The sequence below is a fragment of the Typopeltis vanoorti genome, chromosome 5 (assembly GCF_054136105.1).
Source record: "Typopeltis vanoorti isolate ZY-2024b chromosome 5, IOZ_Tvanoo_1.0, whole genome shotgun sequence".
Lineage (NCBI taxonomy): Eukaryota > Metazoa > Arthropoda > Arachnida > Uropygi > Thelyphonidae > Typopeltis > Typopeltis vanoorti.
In genome coordinates, this window is record NC_143553.1 from 19,465,567 (window position 1) to 19,488,422 (window position 22,856).

General features: G+C 35.7%; 1 protein-coding gene across 1 annotated transcript in view; it reads left to right on the forward strand.

Annotated features, from left to right (window-relative positions):
* The window catches only part of Arp1 (Actin-related protein 1), a 403,959-nt gene that overhangs the window by 235,978 nt on the left and 145,125 nt on the right, over nucleotides 1–22,856 (forward strand). The window contains exon 7 of the mRNA XM_090393056.1: nucleotides 7,218–7,310. Within this exon, the coding sequence (XP_090249182.1) occupies nucleotides 7,218–7,310 (93 nt within the window). The remainder of the gene's footprint in view (nucleotides 1–7,217; nucleotides 7,311–22,856) is intronic.

Here is a 22,856-nt window from a genome sequence, read left to right on the forward strand (position 1 = left end):
AGAAAGGATAAGAGAGCATCCTTGTAAGCTCAGTATAAATGCTGTCAAGAAGGGGTGATGGCTAGATTTTTCTCTCATAGAGTGGTGTGTGATTGGAATGGATTGCCATTGGATGTAGTCTGTGCAAGTAGTAGGAATGAATTCAAGAACAAGTAAACTGGTGTCCAAAACCTAAGGACAAGCACTATTTCTGAAGATTACAACTGCAAATTCAAATGAATCAGCTTGTGGGATTTGTATAACTGAATTTCAAGTAGAAAATGGGTACACATTCAAATTTTTGAATCACACACAAAGGGTCACATAGTAACACTCACCAGGATAAAAAGCTAAAGACTGCTCTAAGCAAATTGTGTTTGAATTAAGCTCTTTTCATGAAGGAATAAACTAGCAAACTTAAAATGCCTCAAAGACATCATCTAGATGAGTTCACCTGGGGAAGAATTATTGGAATCCTTGAAGAAGGCTACAGAATTACTGATATTACCAGAGAGTTTGGAATCTCACATAATGTTTTATCCAGGCTCATTTTTGGGCAGTGTTTCAAACAAATGCATTGCGTTCTAGTTGTGTGTGCTAAGAGGTCACCCTTGCTCTACCACAGAGCATGAAGACAGATTTTTAGTTATTATACAGCAAAACATAATTGACACACCATTGCAAGTCAGCTTGCAATTTGGCTCCATTCAAGCACAGCTACGTGGATATCTCAATAATCTGTGGAAAGACATCTGCCACAAGTAGACCTATACCTTCAAAGACATGTAGTCCATGCATCCCTTTATCCACAGCTCATCATAGAACACGCTTTCAGTGGTGTTGTATCCATAAAAATTGAACAGGACACCAATGGGCTAATATACTCTTTACAGGTGAGAGTCATTTTAGTCTTTCCTCTGATTCTAGACAATACTTGATCTGGTGCAAAAGTGATACTGCTTACCATTGCAAGAATCTTCTTAAAAGCGATAGATATGGTGGTGCTTGTAGCTCAGTGCTGGATGCACTGAGCTACAAGTGCTGGAAAAGGACTATGACTCGTGAACGATATTGCAATGAAGTTCTTCAGCATCATTCATTTGTTCTACTTTGCTGTAGGTGAAGAATTCATTTTTATGGATGACAGTGCCACACCACATCATACATGAGCGGTGGAGATACTTCTGGAGACCAAGGATATTAATTGAATTGAGTGGCCCAGCACGCTCCCCAAATCTCAGCCCCCCCCCCCCCCCCATAGAGCATGTTTGGGACACAATAGGCAGATGCATTGTTGCTCAGAATTGCCTTCCAGAAAACAAAGACTTATCTTTTCTCCAATGGAGGATAGGCTAGTTTACCTCAAGAACTCATTTTGAATCGCTTGATGGCAAGCATGGTACCATTGTACTATGAGAGCTGCATCACAGTTTGAGGTGGACATATTCCATACTAAATGCCTCTCTGCATAGTTTTTGCTAAGCACTGCACATTAATTCTTTAACTATTTCCTTAAGGAAATTTCAAACTTTTGCCAAAAATGTATTGCAATTGAATTTGTACAAAATTTATAAGGCATTTTTTGTTTAAAATAAGTTATTAGTATGCTGGCAATAAATTTATGTCTGCACTTGGCTGTAGTCATTAAAATTTTTTCATATATAAGTAAAAATGTAGTTCATCCTTAGGTTTTGGAAACCAGGGTATGACAGCTGGTGCAGAAAGTATTGGCCTCCCTCTGTGAGTCCTTGACTCCTTGGAAGTCTCTCTTAATAATGATGATGATGATGACAGGAGCAGGGTACTTGGTGAACACCAGATAAGGAAAGGTGATGATTTAACTTTTGCAGATGGTAGAAAAGTAGAGAATACTTTCCAAAATTGCTTGAATGTGTTGTGCATAAATTAAACTTGCAAATAATTCATGCTATTTTTTCTGATGTTCCCTTAAGAGATGCAGATTATTAGATTAATCAATGTCTTTCTCCAGAAGACATTGTTTTTATTTTACCAGAATTTACCCAGAAATGTAGTTATTTGGTCTCTGAATGTGACCAAGCTCTTAAGATAACACCTATAAAGCAAAGCCAAATGCAATGCTAAGGAAAAAAAACTACATTGAAAAGTACTTTCCAAGTGCTCCATAAGATAATCTTTTAAATTTGATCTCGATTACCTGGCAAAATATCTTGCATATATGTTTGAAACAAGTCCACTGTCTTTATGGAAATCAGCCTGTAAAAATTGAAGACTTTCCTATGTTGGTGAATAGGAAACTACATTAAAAGAAATAATAATAAAAAAAAACTAAACTAGTTTCATTGTCTATCATTAATTTTGACTTTGAAGTCAGTGCTGTTTTTGATATAACACATTGGTGTTAGTAAGGTTTCAAATGAGACTACAGTACACTCAACTATAGGACTTAATGGATAACTTTCTTTATGCACTGGTAAGTGCTAACTTGGAGGATAAGAGTGGTGGATCTGCTGTTTATCAGTAGTGGATCTCTTGCAAGAATGTACCTCAGTAATTTATTTGTAATTGGCCTTTGAGTTGGGTCTTTGCTGATCACACTATTAACTAGTTTTATCCCTGAGTAAATTATTGAGTTTGCAGTTACCTTTATCCGCTCTAATGATGACAATGATGCTTTTCAGTACAAAGAATAAAGAGCTTGCAGTTCTAGACAAGGTATATTCAAGAGTGGTAGGTTTTGTACAGAAATCTCGGTAACTTCTTGTTAAGAATAGAAGTTAGTAACGCTTAATGTTGTTATAGCTTCTTTAATTAATTAACTGAAATTCCTGAATTAATCAAGGTTGCACAAAAAGTGGGATGCTCCTAGCTAAAACTTTAAAGTGTTTTGAAGTTCGATAATTTGTGTATTATTTAAAAGGAATTCTGTAGTTTGATCCAGCTGGTCTATTCATAAAGTCCTGTTTGCTTTTTGATAAATTCTGTGCACCATTTGATTTGATGTTCTCCTTAATTTTTTCACCCCTTAAGAAATGCAAATCTGTTTTGCAAACTAGTTTTTCAAATGAAGCTTGCTGAATCTTCTAATAATTCTCCAGTGTTCCTTTCTATAGTTAGTAACTGGGCTTGAGGGAATGTGGATTGTAGACAATACGAATTAAATAATGGTCAGCTCATATAAAAAATTAGAGAATTTATTAACTACTATATATACTGACTATAACCGAGACTAGAATAACAATTAAATTTATTCAAAATGCAACGTTTCATTGGATTGTCCGACTTCTTCAGGCTTGGGAACATAGAAAGCAAATAAACACTATAAGAAACATCGTATCACTATACAAACGACTATTATAAAATTCAATTAGTTTTGAACTGTAGCTACAGTCTGTGTTGAAGTTCTATTGTTAAGCAGCTGCATGCGTCTGATTTCACGAGTGTGCCAATATCGGATAGCAGAGCTGAAAGAGTCCGGTAGATTATAGCTAAGGTTATTATTTATATGATGAGGGTCCATAACAATTTCCTTAGACTCGACTATGTGGTGCTCCACTTCGTCACGGCATATATGAAGGTTTGAGGTTGTTGTCCAGTTTATCTCATGTTGACAGCCTTCATCATTTGTGTTTACTGAAAACAGTACATGGCTTGACAGGGCACTTGCTCTAGTTCTTTTGTAGGCAATGTCCCTCTAGTGTTCTTTCAGACGTAGGAGGATGGATTTTTCATTTTGGCCATAGTATTGCTTCCTGCAGTCACGTGATTTTGTACACTCCTGGGAATTGTAGATGGTTGTGAGCTTGTTTGTATTTACTTAAAATCAATCTTAGTTTAGGAGGAGTAGAGAAACAGGTTTTTATGTTGAACTTTCGTAAAATTCTTCTTAGTTTCGTGGAGAGCGAGCTGATATATGGTAAGGAGATATAACCTTTGTGAATGTCTTGTGTTTCTGAGTTATTTTGATGGCGGTGGTATAGATGCTTATTAATAGTTTTCGAGTAGCCATTACTTGTGAAGGTTCTTTGTAGATGTTGTAGTTCATTTTTTTGATCTTCATCATCTGACAGTACAGGTCTGGCACGATGTGCTAGGGTTGAGATGATACCCACTTTCTGTGCAGGATAGTGGTGTGAGGACACATGCAGATATCTATCTGTGTGTGTGTAGATTTTCTAAAGATTGAGATTTTAATAGAATCAGATGTGTTAGTAAGTCTTACGTCCAGGAAGGGAAGAGATCCATTTTCTTCAACCTCCATTGTTAATTTGATATCTTGGTGGAAGTTGTTTAAATGATTTAAAAAAGACCGAAGGTTATCGGTGCCATGTTCCCAGATAAGAAATATATCATCTACAAATCTCAGCCAAATTTTTGGTTTAAGAGTAGCTGAGGAGATTGCCTTTTGTTTGAAATCTTCAAAAAAGATGTTAGCTAATATAGGAGACAGGGGGCTTCTCATTGCCAATCCCTTATTTTGTTTGTAGATTTTCTTCTCATATTGAAAGTAGCTGGAGTGAATGCAATGTGATAGCATGGAAAACATCTTTTTTGAAATCTTGTTCTTTAAAATATCGGCTACTTATGCCTATGGGTTTACTTATGCCTTGATCACAGCTGAATTAATGGTAAAACACGTTATTAGAATTTGAAGGAAAAGTTAGAATAAAAATTTCTAATACCCTAGTTATCATGTCCTTTGAACTGTAATAGTGTGCTCTCCTACTTACTGAACTCTGACTGAGATACAAGTAAGTAAACACTATGCTCTTTGACACATTAATTTTAAAAGGTATTAATCGTTCCTTTTCTCATCTTAACAATTTCTTTTCACAAGGAATTAGATAAATAGGAGGTGATAATTCTTAATTTTTTACATGCTAATCCACTCTATTCATAATAATACATGATATTTCATGTATTATTATGAATTCATTCCCATCTTACCTGGCTTATACGTCAACTTGCTATGTGGCAATTTGTCAAATGGCTCTGCAAAGTCAAAAAATATATCACTGTATATATATGAGACCTCTGTATCCAACTCATTTATTACTACTTCTTCCTTTTTATGTATTAGGCTTAGTGGTCTATTATGGGGCTGTCCTTATCCCTTCCAAACCATACCTGTCCTGAGGATAAAGTGGTTAGCCTCATATCTGTAGATGCGAGTGTTCACTGGGCTGGTTGCCTGTTCTGGGGGATGAAAAACCTGAGTTTCTGGGCGAAAAAACCCCCTACCTCCGTATGAGACTAGCTAACTCACCTTTCGTTGAAAGAGACCAGATAAAGGTTCTTCGCATCACTGATGGGAATCGAACCCTGGTCTTTCCAACCAAAGGGCTTTGTCTGTGCCAACTGAGCTACGGGGGCTCTACACATTTACTTTTTCATAAAACTCAAATGCATTGCTCAAACAAGACATCCTTTACATACCCATGGTTATTCACCATTGTTAAAAATTTTGTTTACTAACCCAGTTGTGTACTCTTCTTATGTTTCCTACGGCCTTCCATCAGAATAACTTCCGAAGAATTTTGAACAACCAAGATACTAAAAAAGGCTCCTAGTCCTTATAGTATCCCACTCATTGTGCTCAAGAAATGTACTCTGAACTAATGCCTATCCTTTATCATCTTTACACTGTATTACTCATGTATAGATTTATCCCATAGCATGGAAGCTTGTCAATATATAGCATTTTTTTTTTTTTTTTTTGAAAGTGATCTGTCAAATATTTATTTCTCTCACGTTGGTGCTGTCTGAAATGGAAGATCTTCATCATCTGACATTTTGAAATCCGGAAAACTCTCAACTAATAGTAATCACCAATACAGATTCTATCAGTTGAGATCCATAGCAAAGCTCCTTGCCTACATTACTATGCTGTGGCACTTGACAATTCTAAGGCATTTGATAGGATCTGATTAGATTAGATGAGATAACATTTGATTTGGCAATTGATAGCTTCTCAGCAAGTTGTGATCTTATATTCTTTCTCCCTTTGGATGATTGGATTTTCAGTTCTGTCTTCCAATTTTCTCACTAATGCAGCTGTCTCTCAGGGGTCTGTTATTTCACCCACCCTTAGATACATAAATGACCTCTTTTCACTAAACTCAAATCCTGTCTGTAGTTTTGCTGATGATATCACTGTTACTACTGCTCCTACAATAAATCTTGCAGTGCTGGAACATCTCAAACTTCAAGATATCTGTAATTAGCACTCTAAACCCTGATATCTATACCATGCTTCATTGGATGATAACTATTCACATTCAATGTTAATAAAATAAAATAAAAAAACTCTATGTTTTTTTTTCCCTTTGATAATGCTCAGCTTACATACACTGACACTTGTTCTAGCCTTTCCTGGCACAGACATTATAGCATCTACAGTAATTCTGGTAGTATCCCTGACTTCCCAAACACTACTTCTTGTTTATTTATTTATTTATTTTTTTTTTTCCACTCCTTCACAATAATTTTTCCATCTGTCTAGCTACTAACTGCACAAATCCACACCAACCTGGAATATTATTCCCATATTTGAGACAGTGTACCTAAAACCTCTCTAAAAATTCTTGATGATGTTCAGAGGAGGACATTTCAGGCATGTCCTTTCTTACTCTCTGACTGTTCTCACTTTGTTTATTTTCTACAGATACTTTCATGATCACTGTTCAGCAGAAATGACATCCATCATCTTCCCCCATCCCATTTTTGTCAAACCTATAATAACATGACCAATAGCTGCCATTATCCATTTACAGTTGTGCTCATTCACAGAACTGAGGCAAATGAGATGAAAGGTGAACGAGAAAAACTATTTTATGATCTATTCTTCAAAAATGATATATTTCTTTTCTCTTAACCACTGCCCACATGCACATGGTTAATTTGCTGTAGGCTTTGTAGGATCTCATGTGGGAGTGATAGAAAAAAATAATTATAATAAAATTCAAGCACAACAAAAATAAATTAGTTAAAAAAAAAAAAAAAATTGTAAGAGAACATTCCCTGTACTGTAAATCTGAAAGAAAGCATTTTATTAAGGCAAGTATTAGACAGAAATTACATCTACTAAAGCATAAAAAAATTGATTGTCATTATTTTTAATGATTTATAGAAAAAATACTATATTATTAATATTATTAGTTTCTTTAATATGGAATATTTTACATGAGTGAAAATGTTGCTGAATGTTTTTTTGTGTGTATTTTCTCTGTTATTCTTAGAATTATTTTATTAATTTGTAGAGAGCATGCTATCTTGCTAGTAATCCTCAAAGGGAGGAAACTATGGAAATGGAAAAAGCACAGTACACACTTCCTGATGGGAGTATTGTAGAAGTAAGTTTTTTTTTTTTTTTGGTTTAATTATATCAAAATTAAGTGATTTTACTTATATTTTTATATTTTATAATATAGAAGTTCATTTTATTGAAATATGATGAAACCTCAGTAGTAGATCTATGTTATTTTGATTTGCTTTCAAATTTCTGTAAAAAATATATTTACTATTGACCTCCTATGATTTGTTTTTATATGTATTGTACATCATGTTTAGAGTCCATGTTCACAGTGAATGAATGAATTAAATTAAAGTTTGATGACTTTGGTATTTGTTTCTATCACTGAGACATCATTGGAGGTAAAAATAATAAATAAATAAATAAAAATAACATAAGCAACACAGAATAAAAGTGGAAGCAAAGTGAACTTTTTTGATGGAAGACAAGTAGACCTTTTTTATTCCTGTCCAAAAGAGGTTGTTTAATTCTTAGTGTATTAGTGCTATGGATAAGCAGAAAGGTGGGAAGCAAGAAGAAACTGCTGAATAATGGATTTGAAGAACTATAAATTCTACTGTTTAGGAAATAACTTTTTGAGTTATTTCCTAAAAGAAATGAAGATGAAAAAAAATTTCTGTTAGTTTTAGAGTCAAACTGAGAAGTTTTTATATGGCTGCAGTGTTTTGACATATTTCCAGAAGAGAGGACAAATTACCAATTCCAATTCTGATGAACGGTGACCATGAAAATGCAAACAGCAGAAAGTGAGTGTCTATGTGTACAAGCATGGAGTGAACTGATAAGAGATAGGTCATTAATCAACTAAATGTGCTTCTGTACTAAGTTGAATATTTTTAGGGTCTCGGAGCATTGCTCCAAATGTGAGAATTGAATGATTTAACATAGTTGTATAGAATTGATAGCTATTCAGAGATAATGTCTTGAGCAAAATAGAAAACCTAATTTTTTGGATGCCGATGAGGCATTATTTTTAATATGTTTATGCCAAGAGTTTTCTGAGATTACAGTAATCCAATGAAGAGAAATCTCATCTTGATAGATTTGGATGTCTGTATGTGAGAAAAGGGAGAAGCAGAGTTCTTTTTTTGCAAACTAAAAACAGAATTAAGTTTTAGTAGCATTGAAAATAAACAGGTTATCAGCATCCTATTGAAGAGGTTTGGAGATGAAACAGGCCCCAAGGCCTAATACAAGATAAGAAGATGATGATAATCAAGATTTAAAGAAAGGAAATGATGCCATCAACAGAATGGTTGATGGCATTAGGAGAGCAATGCAGACAGCAAATGAATAATATAATGCAGTAGAGCAATTTTTAGCCATAGAAATAAGAAAGATTCTAATTTTCAAACACTCTGGCATTATATATCAGAGTGAATATATGCATAAATACCATCTTTGAGACAATAAAAGAATATATATGTGTAATTGAGAAAACTGAGTAATGCTTGAAGAAGCTGAAATTTGTTTCTGTTAGGAAAGGTAGGTTTTGCCAACTGGAAATGAATATCATTTAGGTTGAAATTATGACCACATAGATTTGTGAAGTGAAGCAGGAAGATTTGTCTTTATCCATATATAATGCAGTTAATAATCCAAGACTGGAATATACAGTAATGAATTTCTTAGTAAGCCATACATGTATGGCTTACTAAGAAATACTGACCCCCTTTTACAATTCATGGCCTGTGTTGTGTTCCTCACGCACCACTACTCAATCACCCTTTCGGCACACCTGACAGAAGAATGGCAGCAAGATTATTCATTAGATGACCCAGAACAGTCTTCTGAAGCATTATTATGTGTTTTTTTTTGAGGAGATTAAACAAAAGAAGTGAGAGTGTGATGTGTTAATGGATTGCAGTGATTTGATTGAAAGTAGGAAACTGAAGTGAAGAATACCAGAAGAGAGGCAGTGATGGATGCAAGCTAAGAATGATATCTAGAAGAGTGAGTATGAGAATATGAGTGTGGAGAAGGTGATTGCGAATACAGGAATGATTAAAAAAAAAGGAAAACTGGGTATAATTATGGAAGCAATAGTGGGAGTGATTGATGAAATGCAAAGTTAAAGAATGAAATGATTAAGATGAGGAATGAAATTAGATGTCTGGTGGATATACAAATGGAAGAGTGCAAAAGAACAAAAAGACTCAAGAATAGCACTGTATGAAGATTTTGTCATAAAAGGTGTGGTAGATGAGAGGATGCACATGGTATGTTTTCCCGGTAGGAGAATGAACAAGGTGATTGAGGCACTGAATATGAGAAGTAATTGTTCAAGGGAGTTAGTGGTTGTGATGAATGATTTAGTTGGGCACAGGAAGAAAGTGAGATTCGGTATCAGCAGATTTTTGAGAAGAGTGAAAGACAACAATGTGGCAGGAAGGGTAGTTTGTGTTTCCCAGGTACGAGGGAAACACAAACTACCCTTCCTGTAGCAGAGGGCATTGAACGGAATGTTAGCGGAAATGTATGAAGAGAAAGGAGTGCAGTTTGTGAATGTGGGGGATGAATGGAGCTGTATAAGAATGATGGACTTCATCTGAATGAGTTTGGAATGAGTCATTGTGTGAAGTTGGCTGGTGGAAGGAAGTGTAATGAGCAATGCAAACAAGGTATCAGTGGAGGTCAAAGGCGATGTGAATGAGCAGGAGAGTTGATCAGTCTCACCTAATCACCTAATGTGGTTGTGAATGGAGAAGAGAATGTGAGAACAGGGAAATGGGGTAGCCTGGAGGACACAGTGTAAGAAGAGCAGATTCTGAAAGTGATAATGAGTACACATATGTTAATAGAATGGACAGGAATACATGGGGGATTGAGCCTGGGATGCTATGTGGGACAGAGGATGAGCAGACAGGACCAGGTGAGGAGAAGTCACAGATAGGGAGGACAGCATGAGTGGGACTGGCTATAGACCAAGAAATGAATTGCTATGTTTATTTATGAATGCCAGGAGTGTCAGAAAAAAAAAAAGAGAGAGGGAATTGTTGCATTGATTGAATTTATGTGCTCGTAAATAGTTGGAATAAGTGAAACATAATTGGATGAGAATGACCTCTTGACTGAAATAGAAATGAAGGGATATGATGTTTTTTGTGAAAATAGGAAAGGTAAGGGAGTGCTGCTGGTGGTAGTAGTAGGGGAATTATGTCTGTGCAAGGTTGGGATACAAGCAAAAAAAAAAAATGGCAGTGGTTTTGAAATAGTATGGTGTGAAGTGGAGTTTGATAGAATGAGATATTTGGTGGGTGTTGCTACAAGCCAGGGAATGCAGAAGATGGAGACAAAGAACTTAGACATAGACAACTTGACTTAGTGAGCAAGCAAAGGGTGATCATTATGGGAATTTTAACTACAGTATTATTGATTGAAATGAAGAAACAGCATCAGGAGAATGAATTTCTTGAGTTCTTATGGGACAACAATCTTAGGCAGTATGTAATGGAGGGCATATGAAGGTTAAGTCTTAGCTCTGGTTATATCATCAAAATATGTGATTGTGAATGTCATGTTTAATCTCTCCCTGGTTGGAGAGAGTGACCATGAAGTGATCACCTGGGTTGCAGCCATTCACATGAAAACTTCTATGAAGAAGGGATTTATGCGGAACTACAAGGCTGGTGATTATGAAAAGCTTAGGAGACAGTTGGAGCTATAACATGGAAAGAGGTGTTCGGTTTGAAATATATACGCTGAGTGGTCATTGATCAAGAGCTATTTAACAGCAGCAGTGTGTGTGTGTGAGTGTATTAATAAGGTGAAGAGGCAAAACAAAGTAGGAGTAAAATGGATGAATGAAGAGATTATGCTTGAAATCCTGAAGAAGGCACTGTTGGAGCCAAAACAAGATGAATGTTGCTAATGATCCGTTGTATGAAGAGTACAAAGAGCAGGCCAAGAAGGTAACTTGGTAGATCAAGGCAGCAAAAGCGCAGTATGAGAAGAAATTATCCAATTAAGATAAGAAAAATCCTAGTGTTCTTTTGATATGTACAAGTAGAAGGAAAAATGACTATGAGAGGATGATGCTAGTTGATGACATTGGCAGATTGCTAACCAATGCATAGGATATAGTTGTATTATTCAATGATCAATTTATATGCGTATTTCGTTCTTGTGACGGCTACATCAGAAGAAGCTGGAGTGTAGGGGATGTAAAGAGAAGAGAATATTAATCACCATTTGTTAGGAGATTTTCTCTATTAAGATAGTTTTTTATTCCAAGTGTTTATGATTATTTACATAAGGGTTCAATTCCGATTGGTACAATGATTTTTAACTGTTTCTTTTAGAATCCAGAAAATCAGTGACTCAAGACCAAATACAAAAAATATGCACATTTAATAAAACTAAAATAATATATACCTTTTAAATCAAACATAAAAACATCTAAACCTAAAACATAAATAATTTTCCTCAATGACATGCAACAGATGCTTTTCCATATCAGAAACATCAGTCAGTTTACCATCAAAAAATTACATCCCCAGTGGAGGTGCCAGTCAATCCACATTTTGTTCATTTTTCAATTTAGAATTTTCCAATGCCTCAATATGGAAACAGCTCCCCCAAACCTGATCTGAAGAATGTTGTCAAGGAACTAACCTATGGCCCTTCTCCTCAAATAAAAAGTTTGCGAAATAACTTCAAGTACAGTTTTTCATTGATTGACTTTTTACCTCATGAGAAAATAGATTTGAACTAATCTTCTGCAACCAATCCACATCTTAATCAATACAGACACTCGATATACCCCAGTTCATGGAGTTTTACCCCCATGAAACTAATTAACTATGCAGATCTAAGAAAATATATAATGACTGTGGTTTCAAGGCCTCCTCCCTTTTCCAACAGGCCAAAACATCATTCAACAAAATCGATCTGTGCTTACCTTTGATCTAGTATAAAGATCAAAATTCCCTGCACTTTGCGATATCATTATTAAGTACGTCGATGAAACACACTCCACCCTCCAAATCGAGTTAACTATAAGCTTTCCATTCATCAGGAAGTGTCCATTCATTCCTAAGATATGCAATGTTCAAGTGATTAAACGTACATTGTGTTCCATGTCACCAGGTTGAAGTTGTTGCTTTCAATGAGATACTCGACATTGGAAAAAGACAAATCATCAATGGTCTATGTTACGAATACATCAACACTTCTGGAGTGATCACAGAATAGATCATGGAGAGAATACATCAATCACTGAGTGATCTGCATCTGGCCATAGATCATTGAAGTCAGTTCCTCAATCTTTCTCTGTGATTGCAAACTTCTAAGTGTCCAGGCTAAACTTCAAACTGTGTAAACTCCTGATTTGTAAAAGTTCTGGCATCAAGAAGTTAATTTTGGCTTATTTACTATAATGGAAGATTGCTCACTATTTAATAGCAAAGCTCCCAAACCCCATCCACCTTCACAAACAACTCGAGGTCTTTAGTGAACCCATAAATTAATGCCAGTAAATGTTATTTGAGATTTGAAATTTGATCTATCCCCCTTAGTCAATCCGATCACAACAACTTTCTAAATTTAAAAGGTATACTAAGGATACCTTTTAAATAAAATTACATAACTACAAAATACTAATGGCCTCCCAAAATAAATCTACACTTTGGAGATTTTCTTATCCAAAAATATTAAAATCACCCATTCTTTGACTCATTCTATTACTGGATTATTAACATATACTTAATCATGTCTACCAGACTAAACACCTTGTTTTCACAACAACAAAAATGTTCATTACAGTTCCTTTATAAACTAAACACTTGTTAGCAGTTTAAATTGTACATGTTTTTGGTCATAAAATGTTACAAAATATAAGACTTATTGTTATATTGACCATATATTTAAAACTTACTTATGTTCGTACAAATTGCCTACCAGTTTTGCTAGTAACTGCCTAGCATTCTCAAGGCTTGCACAGTACAAAAATGATAAATGCAAAAAGGTTTAAGAATACAAAGAACCGTTAGTACATTAATAGAAGATTACGAAAGTTGAACGTGTTACCTTAGGTAGCTAAGGTAACACGTTCACGTGACATATCTACTCAGCATCATGAACACGTGTAATATGATTATTCACGTACTGTAGCTCTGTTGAACTGAGGGAATTAATTCAATTTTTCCATGTATCGTTCAGTATGGCCCCCTTGATTTCTGTTTAGGTTACTGCCCGTATGTAGTACAACTGCTGCTTCTTTAAATACTCGATGTCTGTAATCCTCGTCTACGTAGGGCATGGAGCTGTTATTCCAGTCTATAGTGTGGTTCGAAGTTGAAAAGTGATGTGCCAATCCGGAGTTGATCGTTCTGTTGTGATTAACATCGCCGACATGTTCTTTCTGTCTTATTTCCAGGATTCTCGAAGTCTGCCCAATGTAGGAAAGACCGCACATGCATGGAATATTATACACACCTGGATATTTATAAAATGGAACACTGTCTTTTGGAGATCTTAGAACTTGTCTTATGCTATTTGTTGGTTTAAATACAACCCTGATATTATGGGTCTTTAACAGTCTTGCAATTTTTGTGGAAGTTGAACCTATAAAGGGGATGACTGCTGTTGAAATTTGCTGGGAGACTGTTCTCTCTTGTTGGTTATCTTTGTATAGAAATTTGTTGATGTTTCAAGGATAACCATATTGTGATAGTATTGTAGCTATTTGAGACAGTTCTGCTTGAACTTCTTCCTCGTCAGATATAAATTTTCTAGCTCGATTTCTCAACATGTGGATGATGCTATGTTTCTGTGACCTATGATGGTTTGAAGAGTAATGTAAATATCATCCAGTGTCCGTTGGTTTTTTGTAAATTGACAGTTTGATACTGTTACCTTGTCTTTTTACTAGTAAGTCCAAGAAGTGTAGCTGTTCGTTATTTTCTACTTCTAGAGTAAATTTTTTTACTCTAGAAGTATTTTTTACAACCCTGATATTATGGGTCTTTAACAGTCTTGCAATTTTTGTGGAAGTTGAACCTATAAAGGGGATGACTGCTGTTGAAATTTGCTGGGAGACTGTTCTCTCTTGTTGGTTATCTTTGTATAGAAATTTGTTGATGTTTCAAGGATAACCATATTGTGATAGTATTGTAGCTATTTGAGACAGTTCTGCTTGAACTTCTTCCTCGTCAGATATAAATTTTCTAGCTCGATTTCTCAACATGTGGATGATGCTATGTTTCTGTGACCTATGATGGTTTGAAGAGTAATGTAAATATCATCCAGTGTCCGTTGGTTTTTTGTAAATTGACAGTTTGATACTGTTACCTTGTCTTTTTACTAGTAAGTCCAAGAAGTGTAGCTGTTCGTTATTTTCTACTTCTAGAGTAAATTTTATTTTATTGTGGAGTGCATTGATTCTATTAACAAACATATGTAGGTTTTTCTAAGTTGTCTTTCCCTATGATGAAGATATCATCCACATATCTCCACCATATAGAAGGTTTAGGAGTAATGCTGGTGAAGATTTCATCTTCAAATTTCTCCATGTAAAGTTCTGCACGTGGTGGCGACAGAGGGCTACCCATGGCTAGGCCTTCTAATTGTTTGTATACCTTGTTGTTAACTTTGAAAAATTTGATTGTAGGCAATGATTGAACAGGAAAGAGATCTTTGATAGTGTTCATTATGTCTTCTACTGGTACATTCGTGAACAAGGACACTACATCTACACTGGCCATTATGTTTGTGTTATTTTAACGTTTTTGAGTTTGTCCACAAAGTGTTGAGAAATTTTTAAGTAGGACTCTGTTTGTCAAATTTTTCCCTTAAGTAAGGGAAAAAATTTGACAAACATAGGTGCTTAGCCAATAGGTACGTTGGGGAGGACCTGCCATCCACAATCGGACAAAGTAAAACTTCTTCTTTATGCACTTTAGGCGCCCCATACAGTTCTAGGAGTAATGGGATGTGAGGATTTAAGTTTTCGTTTTAGTTCTTCAGGCCAAGTATTCATGTTATGGATCAGGAAGTTTGTCTCATTGTGGTTCTTCATGGTAGGATCTCTGTTGAGGATTTTGTACGTGGAACTGTCAGATAATAAGTTGTTTATCTTCTTAAAATAGTCTTTTGAGTTAAGGATAACGGTGGCATTCCCCTTGTCTACTTTCATTATTATTATTTCTTTGTTCTTCCTCAAGTTCTGAATAGCTTTCCTATCATATGGAGTGGTATTCAGTTGTGTTTGTTTTGCTGTTGCTAGGATCATAGTGCTTTTGAATCTAATGTCGTTGGCTACACCTTGTGGTAGTGGGTAGAGACTTTTTTCAATTCCACACATAAAGTCCATTTTTGGGATGCAATTAGAAGTGATTGAAAAGGTAAAACCTTTCTTTAGAATCTCTGATTCATGTTTCGAAAGGCAGTGATTCGACAAGTTGAAAATCACTTTGTTAACTGGGAGGCCTTTGTGTGTCTAGTATTTATTATTATTATTATTATTATTATTATTCAGGCCTCCATGGAGTCAAAAGACTCATCGTGGGAGGTCCTTCCTAAGGACACAAAGTCTGTCAATACTCGTTGAGGGGAGGTCCCCCCTAAGAAACACAAAGTCTATCATACCACTCCTTAAACTCATTGACCGTTCTCGCACTCACCACTCCATCAGGCAATGCATTCCACGGCTCAACCACCCTCCACGCAAAGAAACCACTCCTCACCCTCTTGCTCACAGTTTCCTTTTGCAACTTCCAGGGATGGCCTATTGTCATCACTCCTTCCCGCTGTTCAACCAAGTGAAAGAACTCCCCAGTGTCAACCCTGTAACCACCTCTCAATAGTTTAAAAGTCTCAATCATATCACCTCTCTTTCTTCTATCCACCAAACTCTGCAGTCCACATTCCCTCAGCCGATCCTCATAACTATCCTTGTATACAGTCCTGAAACCATCTTTGTCATCCATCTTTGTATCCTTTCCACAGTTAATTTATCCCCTTTTTTCTTGTACAGTTCATTAAATTTTCTAATTTGTTTGGCTTTATTGAACTGGAAAGTTTTCTCGTAGCTCTGTTCTAACATGTGGTCTATATAATTCCAGGTCGTATAATCTAGACTATTGGAAATGCCATCAAAATAGTTGCGGCAATTAATATCACTTATATTCAATTCGTACCTGATGTGCTGGATTCTTTCTCTGAGTAGTGCCCATGACGTCCTGTGGTAAATTCTTTTGGCTTGTATGGATTGAATGTGTCCTTTGATTATAAGAAATTTAGGGATGATAGAGAAATCCCTGCACCTTTTTAGGAAAGTTAAGTGGTTCAATAGCTTGGCCTTTCTGCATTTTTCCTTTTCTAGGCACCAAATAAACCTCTGTCGCCACCATGTGCAAACCTTTTCATGGAGAAATTTGAAGATGAAATCTTCACCAGCATTACTCCTAAACCTTCTATATGGTGGAGATATGTGGATGATATCTTCATCATGGGGAAAGACAACTTAGAAAAACCTACATATATTTGTTAATAGAATCAATGCACTCCATAATAAAATAAAATTTACTCTAGAAGTAGAAAATAACGAACAGCTACACTTCTTGGACTTACTAGTAAAAAGACAAGGTAAAAGTATCAAACTGTCAATAGGTCTTGATCAGCTAAATGTCCACATAAACAAAGAACCTCTATTTTCCAGTCCTTTACCTTCAAATACCTTCATAAATCTAAACCTTACCAAACTCTGTACAAAAAAAGAACCAAAAGAAATGCTTAAAGAAAAAGGCCTAAATACCATCAACCTTCTTTCATCCTCCAAACAGGTTATTTGTTATACCGATGGATCATCAGACACCAATATGATTAATGGAGGCGCTGGTGTTCTCCTTCTACTCCCGAAAGGTGAAAAACTTTCAATAAAAGTTGGATCTGGGAGAATCGCTTCCAATTTTACCAGCGAACTCTACGCAATAATTAAAGCACTAGAAGCCTACTTAAATCTATCATCATCTCAACAATCTGAAGGAATTATAATTTACAGTGACTCAAGATCAGCTATGGAGGCAATCAAAAATGGCAATACCAAGCTCACACAAGACATCCATAAACTCTTAAATCATCTAAAGTGTTTAGGTAAAAGTTGCATTCTACAATGGATTCCTGCTCATGTAGGCATTGATCACAACGAAGCAGCTGATAAATTAGCAAAAGAGGCCAGAGAACTCAACCAAGAAACTCATATGATAACTCTTGCTGATGCCAATGCACTAGCAAAAGCTAAACTAATTCCATTGAAATCAGTGATACAACATCAAATTCCCGAGATCAATGCTGACAGAAGGACCTCCACTACGATAGCAAGACTACGAACAGGACATTATAGAGGAATGAAGATCAATACAGATGATACGAGAACATATAGAAACTGCAACAACTGCCCCAATACGGAACTGACACCCACTCACATCTTTACCTGTCCAGCAATTACAGCAGCCTTGCAAGAAATAGATCCTAATCCTGAACAACAGCTCTATACAAACAAAATCACAGACATAGCCAAAGCAGTACAAAGAGCGCACGGAAACATCTAAGACTCTTCAAAGGACAAGACAACAACAACAACAACTAGTAAAAAGACAAGGTAAAAGTATCAAACTGTCAATTTACAAAAAACCAACGGACACTGGATGATATTTACATTACTCTTCAAACCATCATAGGTCACAGAAACATAGCATCATCCACATGTTGAGAAATCGAGCTAGAAAATTTATATCTGACAAGGAAGAAGTTCAAGCAGAACTGTCTCAAATAGCTACAACACTATCACAAAATGATTATCCTCGAAACATCAACATATTTCTATACAAAGATAACCAACAAGAGAGAATAGTCTCCCAGCAAATTTCAACAGCAGTCATCCCCTTTATAGGTTCAACTTCCACAAAAATTGCAAGATTGTTAAAGACCCATAACATCAGGGTTGTATTTAAACCAACAAATAGCATAAGACAAGTTCTAAGATCTCCGAAAGACAGTGTTCCATTTTATAAATATCCAGGTGTGTATAATATTCCATGCACGTGCGGTCTTTCCTACATTGGACAGACTTCGAGAAGCCTGGAATAAGACAGAAAGAACATGTCGTTGATGTTAATCACAACAGAATGATCACCTCCGGATTGGCACATCACTTTTCAACTTCAAACCACACTGTAGACTGGAATAACAGCTCCATGCCCTACGTAGACGAGGATTACAGACATCAAGTATTTAACACGTTCACTGCCACGCTACTTTGGCATGGTCTGTTCCCCTACGCCGAGCAGTTTTACTTCTTCAAGGTCAGTACGATAATCTCGTTACTGGAGGTAAACGTCCTACGAGTATACTCGTAGTTGGCTTGTACAGAGCATATACGTTCTATGAGAATACACAGTTTTGATGCTAGCCCCACAAGCCAAGGATTTTCACTTCTTCAAGGTCACTACAATAATCTCGTTCCCGGCGGTAAGCGTCATACGAGTATACTCGTAGCTGGCTTGTGAAGCAGGTTTACCCACTACGAGTATACTCGTAGTTGGCAGCGAACGTGTTAAAGAAGCAACAGTTGTACTACGTACTGGCAGTAATCAAAGGGGCCATACTGAACGATACTTGGAAAAATCTAATTAATTCCTTCAGTTCAACAGAGCTACAGTACGCGAATAATCATATTACGTGTTTGCATGTAATGCATGTTCATGATGCTGAGTAGATATGTCACGTGAACGTAACATATCTACTCAGCATCATGAACCTTAGCTACCTAAGGTAACACGTTCAACTTTCATAATCTTTTATTAATGTACTAACGGTTCTTTGTATTCTTAAACCTTTTTGCATTTACCATTTTTGTACTGTGCAAGCCTTGAGAAAGCTAGTCAGTTACTAGCGAAACCGGTAGGCAATTTGTACGAATATAAGTACGTTTTAAATATATATTGTCAATATAACAATAAGTCTTATATTTTGTAAGACTTATTGTTATGTTTAAAGACTCACAGTTCTACAATTCCTTTTCGTAATCTTCTATTAATATTCTTCCAACTGTCACATAAAACTAAATAAACTTCATAAGAATAAAATTCCTTCAGTCTGCAGTTTGGTTGTTTTTCTCATTACTTCGATACCAAACACTCAATCTGTCATCTGTCAATCAATCATCAAACTCCCCGGTAAGCATGCACACTCCATGAAAATAGCAAGCAAGAAGTTAGGTATAATGGCTGAAATGTTGTCTCCATTAGCATAATGAGAATGTCTTTACAAAACACAACACAACACTTGATAATTTTAAATTACAATAAAACTTCTGCAAGTAACACAACTATCCAAATCCAGTAAGTACACAAATTTTTTAAATGCTATACATTTTTGACAAAATAATATCAATAATGGGCATATCGCAAGTGCTTATATATGTGTTACAAAACCAAAACTATTAATATACTAACATGAACAATTTGTAAAAATATTCATAATTTTAAATTATGATTATTTTTACAAGGGTATGATAGAGGAGGAACTGATGGTGAATGAGCAGGAAGTATATGAGGAATTAAGTAAACTCGATGTTAATGAATAGTAGGCTTTGACAGTATATTGCCATGTATTTTCAAGGAATGCCCTATGGAATTAATGGCACCTTTGCTACAAGTAGTCAACATGAGTCTTGCAACAGAGTGAGTCCCAGAGGAATGGAAGGTGGGAAAAATTGTTCCACTTCATTGGGGGGAGAGGAGGGGATAAGACTAAGGCTACAAATTATAGGCCAGTCTGTATTTCTGGGGTTGTTGTTATGGTATTAGAGAAGTTGGTGAGGACTAGGATTCAGAAGTGGGTTGATAATAGCAATATTCTTTATGATGGTTAATATTTATTTGTAAAATTTTCTTTGTAAAATATTTGTAAAATATTTTTATTTGTAATTTGTAAAAAATATTTGTAAAATATTCTTTATGATGGTTAATATTTATTTGTAAAATTATTCTTTATGATGTGCACAAACGTAACACACACACACACAAAACAAAGTGGAAATGATCAGTCTTGTGGTACATGTTCATATACTGACCACTGAATCAGAAACCTTTATGCAGATGTATGTAAATGTTACAACAGCATATATGCAAAATACCTGGTCACGTGTGTCATTACATGTTCTAAGTAACTATTTTAAGAATACTGCAGGTCAGTAATCCCCAGTAGTGTTGATCATAATATGAAAAACAAAGAATCTTTCATAGTTCCATAGAGGGCGTATTGTTGGTGCCAGTCTGGCTGAAGCCATGATTTTGAAAACAATAGAGCTGACTTGCTTCTTAAAAGGTGAAATATCCTAGGTGTTAATCAGTGGAAAAATAACCCACATTGCTTGTTTAAAAGGTATAACTGTAGTCCTAAGAGAGTCTGTCAGGAACGCCTTCATTTGAAAGGGCTTGTACAGACAAACAGAATGTCTTATGTGCAGCAATTAGCTAAAGCATTTAGTGAAGCTGTTCCCGAACTATATCTTACTGAACTATTCACAGTGAATTGAAGAGGATCAGCATTGGCAGCCACATGCCTATACAGAAACCATTGATTGCTCCTAAGATTTTAATTCAATGGCCAGCATGTGTAGGAAGTCTGTGCTATTTGACAAAGAAGTCTAAGAATTATGGCATTCCATAGTTTGGAGACTTTTACACAACCACATTTATTTAGTTAGATAAAGTTGGTTTTCAAGAGCAGCTTGTGATCCAACTCAAAGGGCTCTCCATAAATGACCAGATGTTTGTTGGCAGATATTCCAGTCTGTACGTAATAGGCAAATTTTCAGGCTCAAAGAATTTTGTGTATAATTTAAAAGGATGGAGTTGGTCTTTGAAAGAGATTAACCAGTTGGATATGAAGTTTGAAAGCAGTACAGAGATTCTATTTCTCTAAAGTTCTGACTAATTTTCTTATTACTATAAGGAATAGTAATAGTTTATTGTAATATGTTACATATCGAGAGAGTTAATCCTAGATCATTCCCATGTACTGATGTATAATAGGTTTACAACCTTCACAAGTAGATTTTTTTTAACAGAAAGCCAACACACATGGGAAGATACTTAGATGAGCAGTTTCCTAGCCCAAAAATATATCCTTAAAACACTGACACATCATTCAATTGTTTTCAGCTCCGAGGCCTTGTATGCAAATTGCTATCTTTTGATCTGCCTACCATGCTCTACTAATGGCAGATTTCTTCTCTTCTCCACCAATGCAGGAGTTATGTTCTATCACCCACTCTCTTTCTCCTATACATAAATTATCTACTGTATATCACCACTAATTCTACACAGCTTTGCTGATGAGAGTGCACTTCATTTGTCCTACTTGTGCAACAAACCATGCAATGCTTAGAAAAGCTTCAATATTGTGTGCAACCAGTTACTTAAACACTGATCTCCATACCATTCTTCAGTGGGGTAAGGACAATCTGATCACCTTCAGTGCTCCCCAAATGCTCTCTTGTCTTTTCTCTCACAAAAAAAAATCTTATCTACCTTATCCTCAGTAATACACAAATCACCAGACAGGATCTCTCTCTCTCTCTCTTTTTGCTTGAACTGACTTTTACCTCCATCCTCTCTAACATAAAAAGGACCTTCTCTCACTAAACCTATCCTTTTCACTGTAAGCTATAGATTCTCTGTCAACCCATTTATGTGTGTGAGCTTTTTTCTAACTTATCCAAAATCTTCACCTCCACCACCCCAGATACGTCAATAGTTAGATACTGATAAGTCATACTTAGTCACATCAGTCTTTGTACCATCCTGTGCAATGAGGTTATCATACATTCTTCATACTCCTATGGAATCTTCTCTGTTCCGATATTCATATTATATAATTAGTGAAGCTGTTCCCAACCTATATCTTGCTGAACTATTCACAGTGAATTGAAGGCAGTCAGTCGCCTTCATCAATGGAAGCCAGTTCACCTGAATACTCTTTTAGCATATGTGCTAATATCCGTATTACTGAATTCTTATTCTATTTGTGCAACAGCTATACTACCTCCTCCTCATACATTTGAGCTTCTTCATCCACAGTGAAGAGGAAGCAGTGAGCTCAATATTGTATACACCAGGTTGGTAGCCTTTGACAAAATGGACAATTATTAGTTGAGCACTCTTCTGCATCTGTCGCATACCATCTAGATATGGTAGAATTATTATTTTCATATTTATTCTTACTGTACTTGCATCATAATGGTAAAATTCTTTTGGGTTGTTGTCAGCTTGTAGAGACAGTTTCTTTTTTTTGTACTCAAACCATACAACAGTTACTGCCTCCTCATAATTTTCTTCTTAAAAATTACATCGTCCTTATATGCACTGTATCCCTTCCACATAATCTTTTTCTTAAGAATCTCTTGCTTAATAAGATTACATATATCTGTTTTGCTCCTATTGTATTTATTCATCGAACTTTAGGAATGCATTTCAATATTGTCATCATTTAAATATTTTTGAAATTCTTTCTCTGCAGTGCCGATCTATCAAATAATATCGGACAGAACTTAGTATACTCTTCTGTTGGTCATAATTTT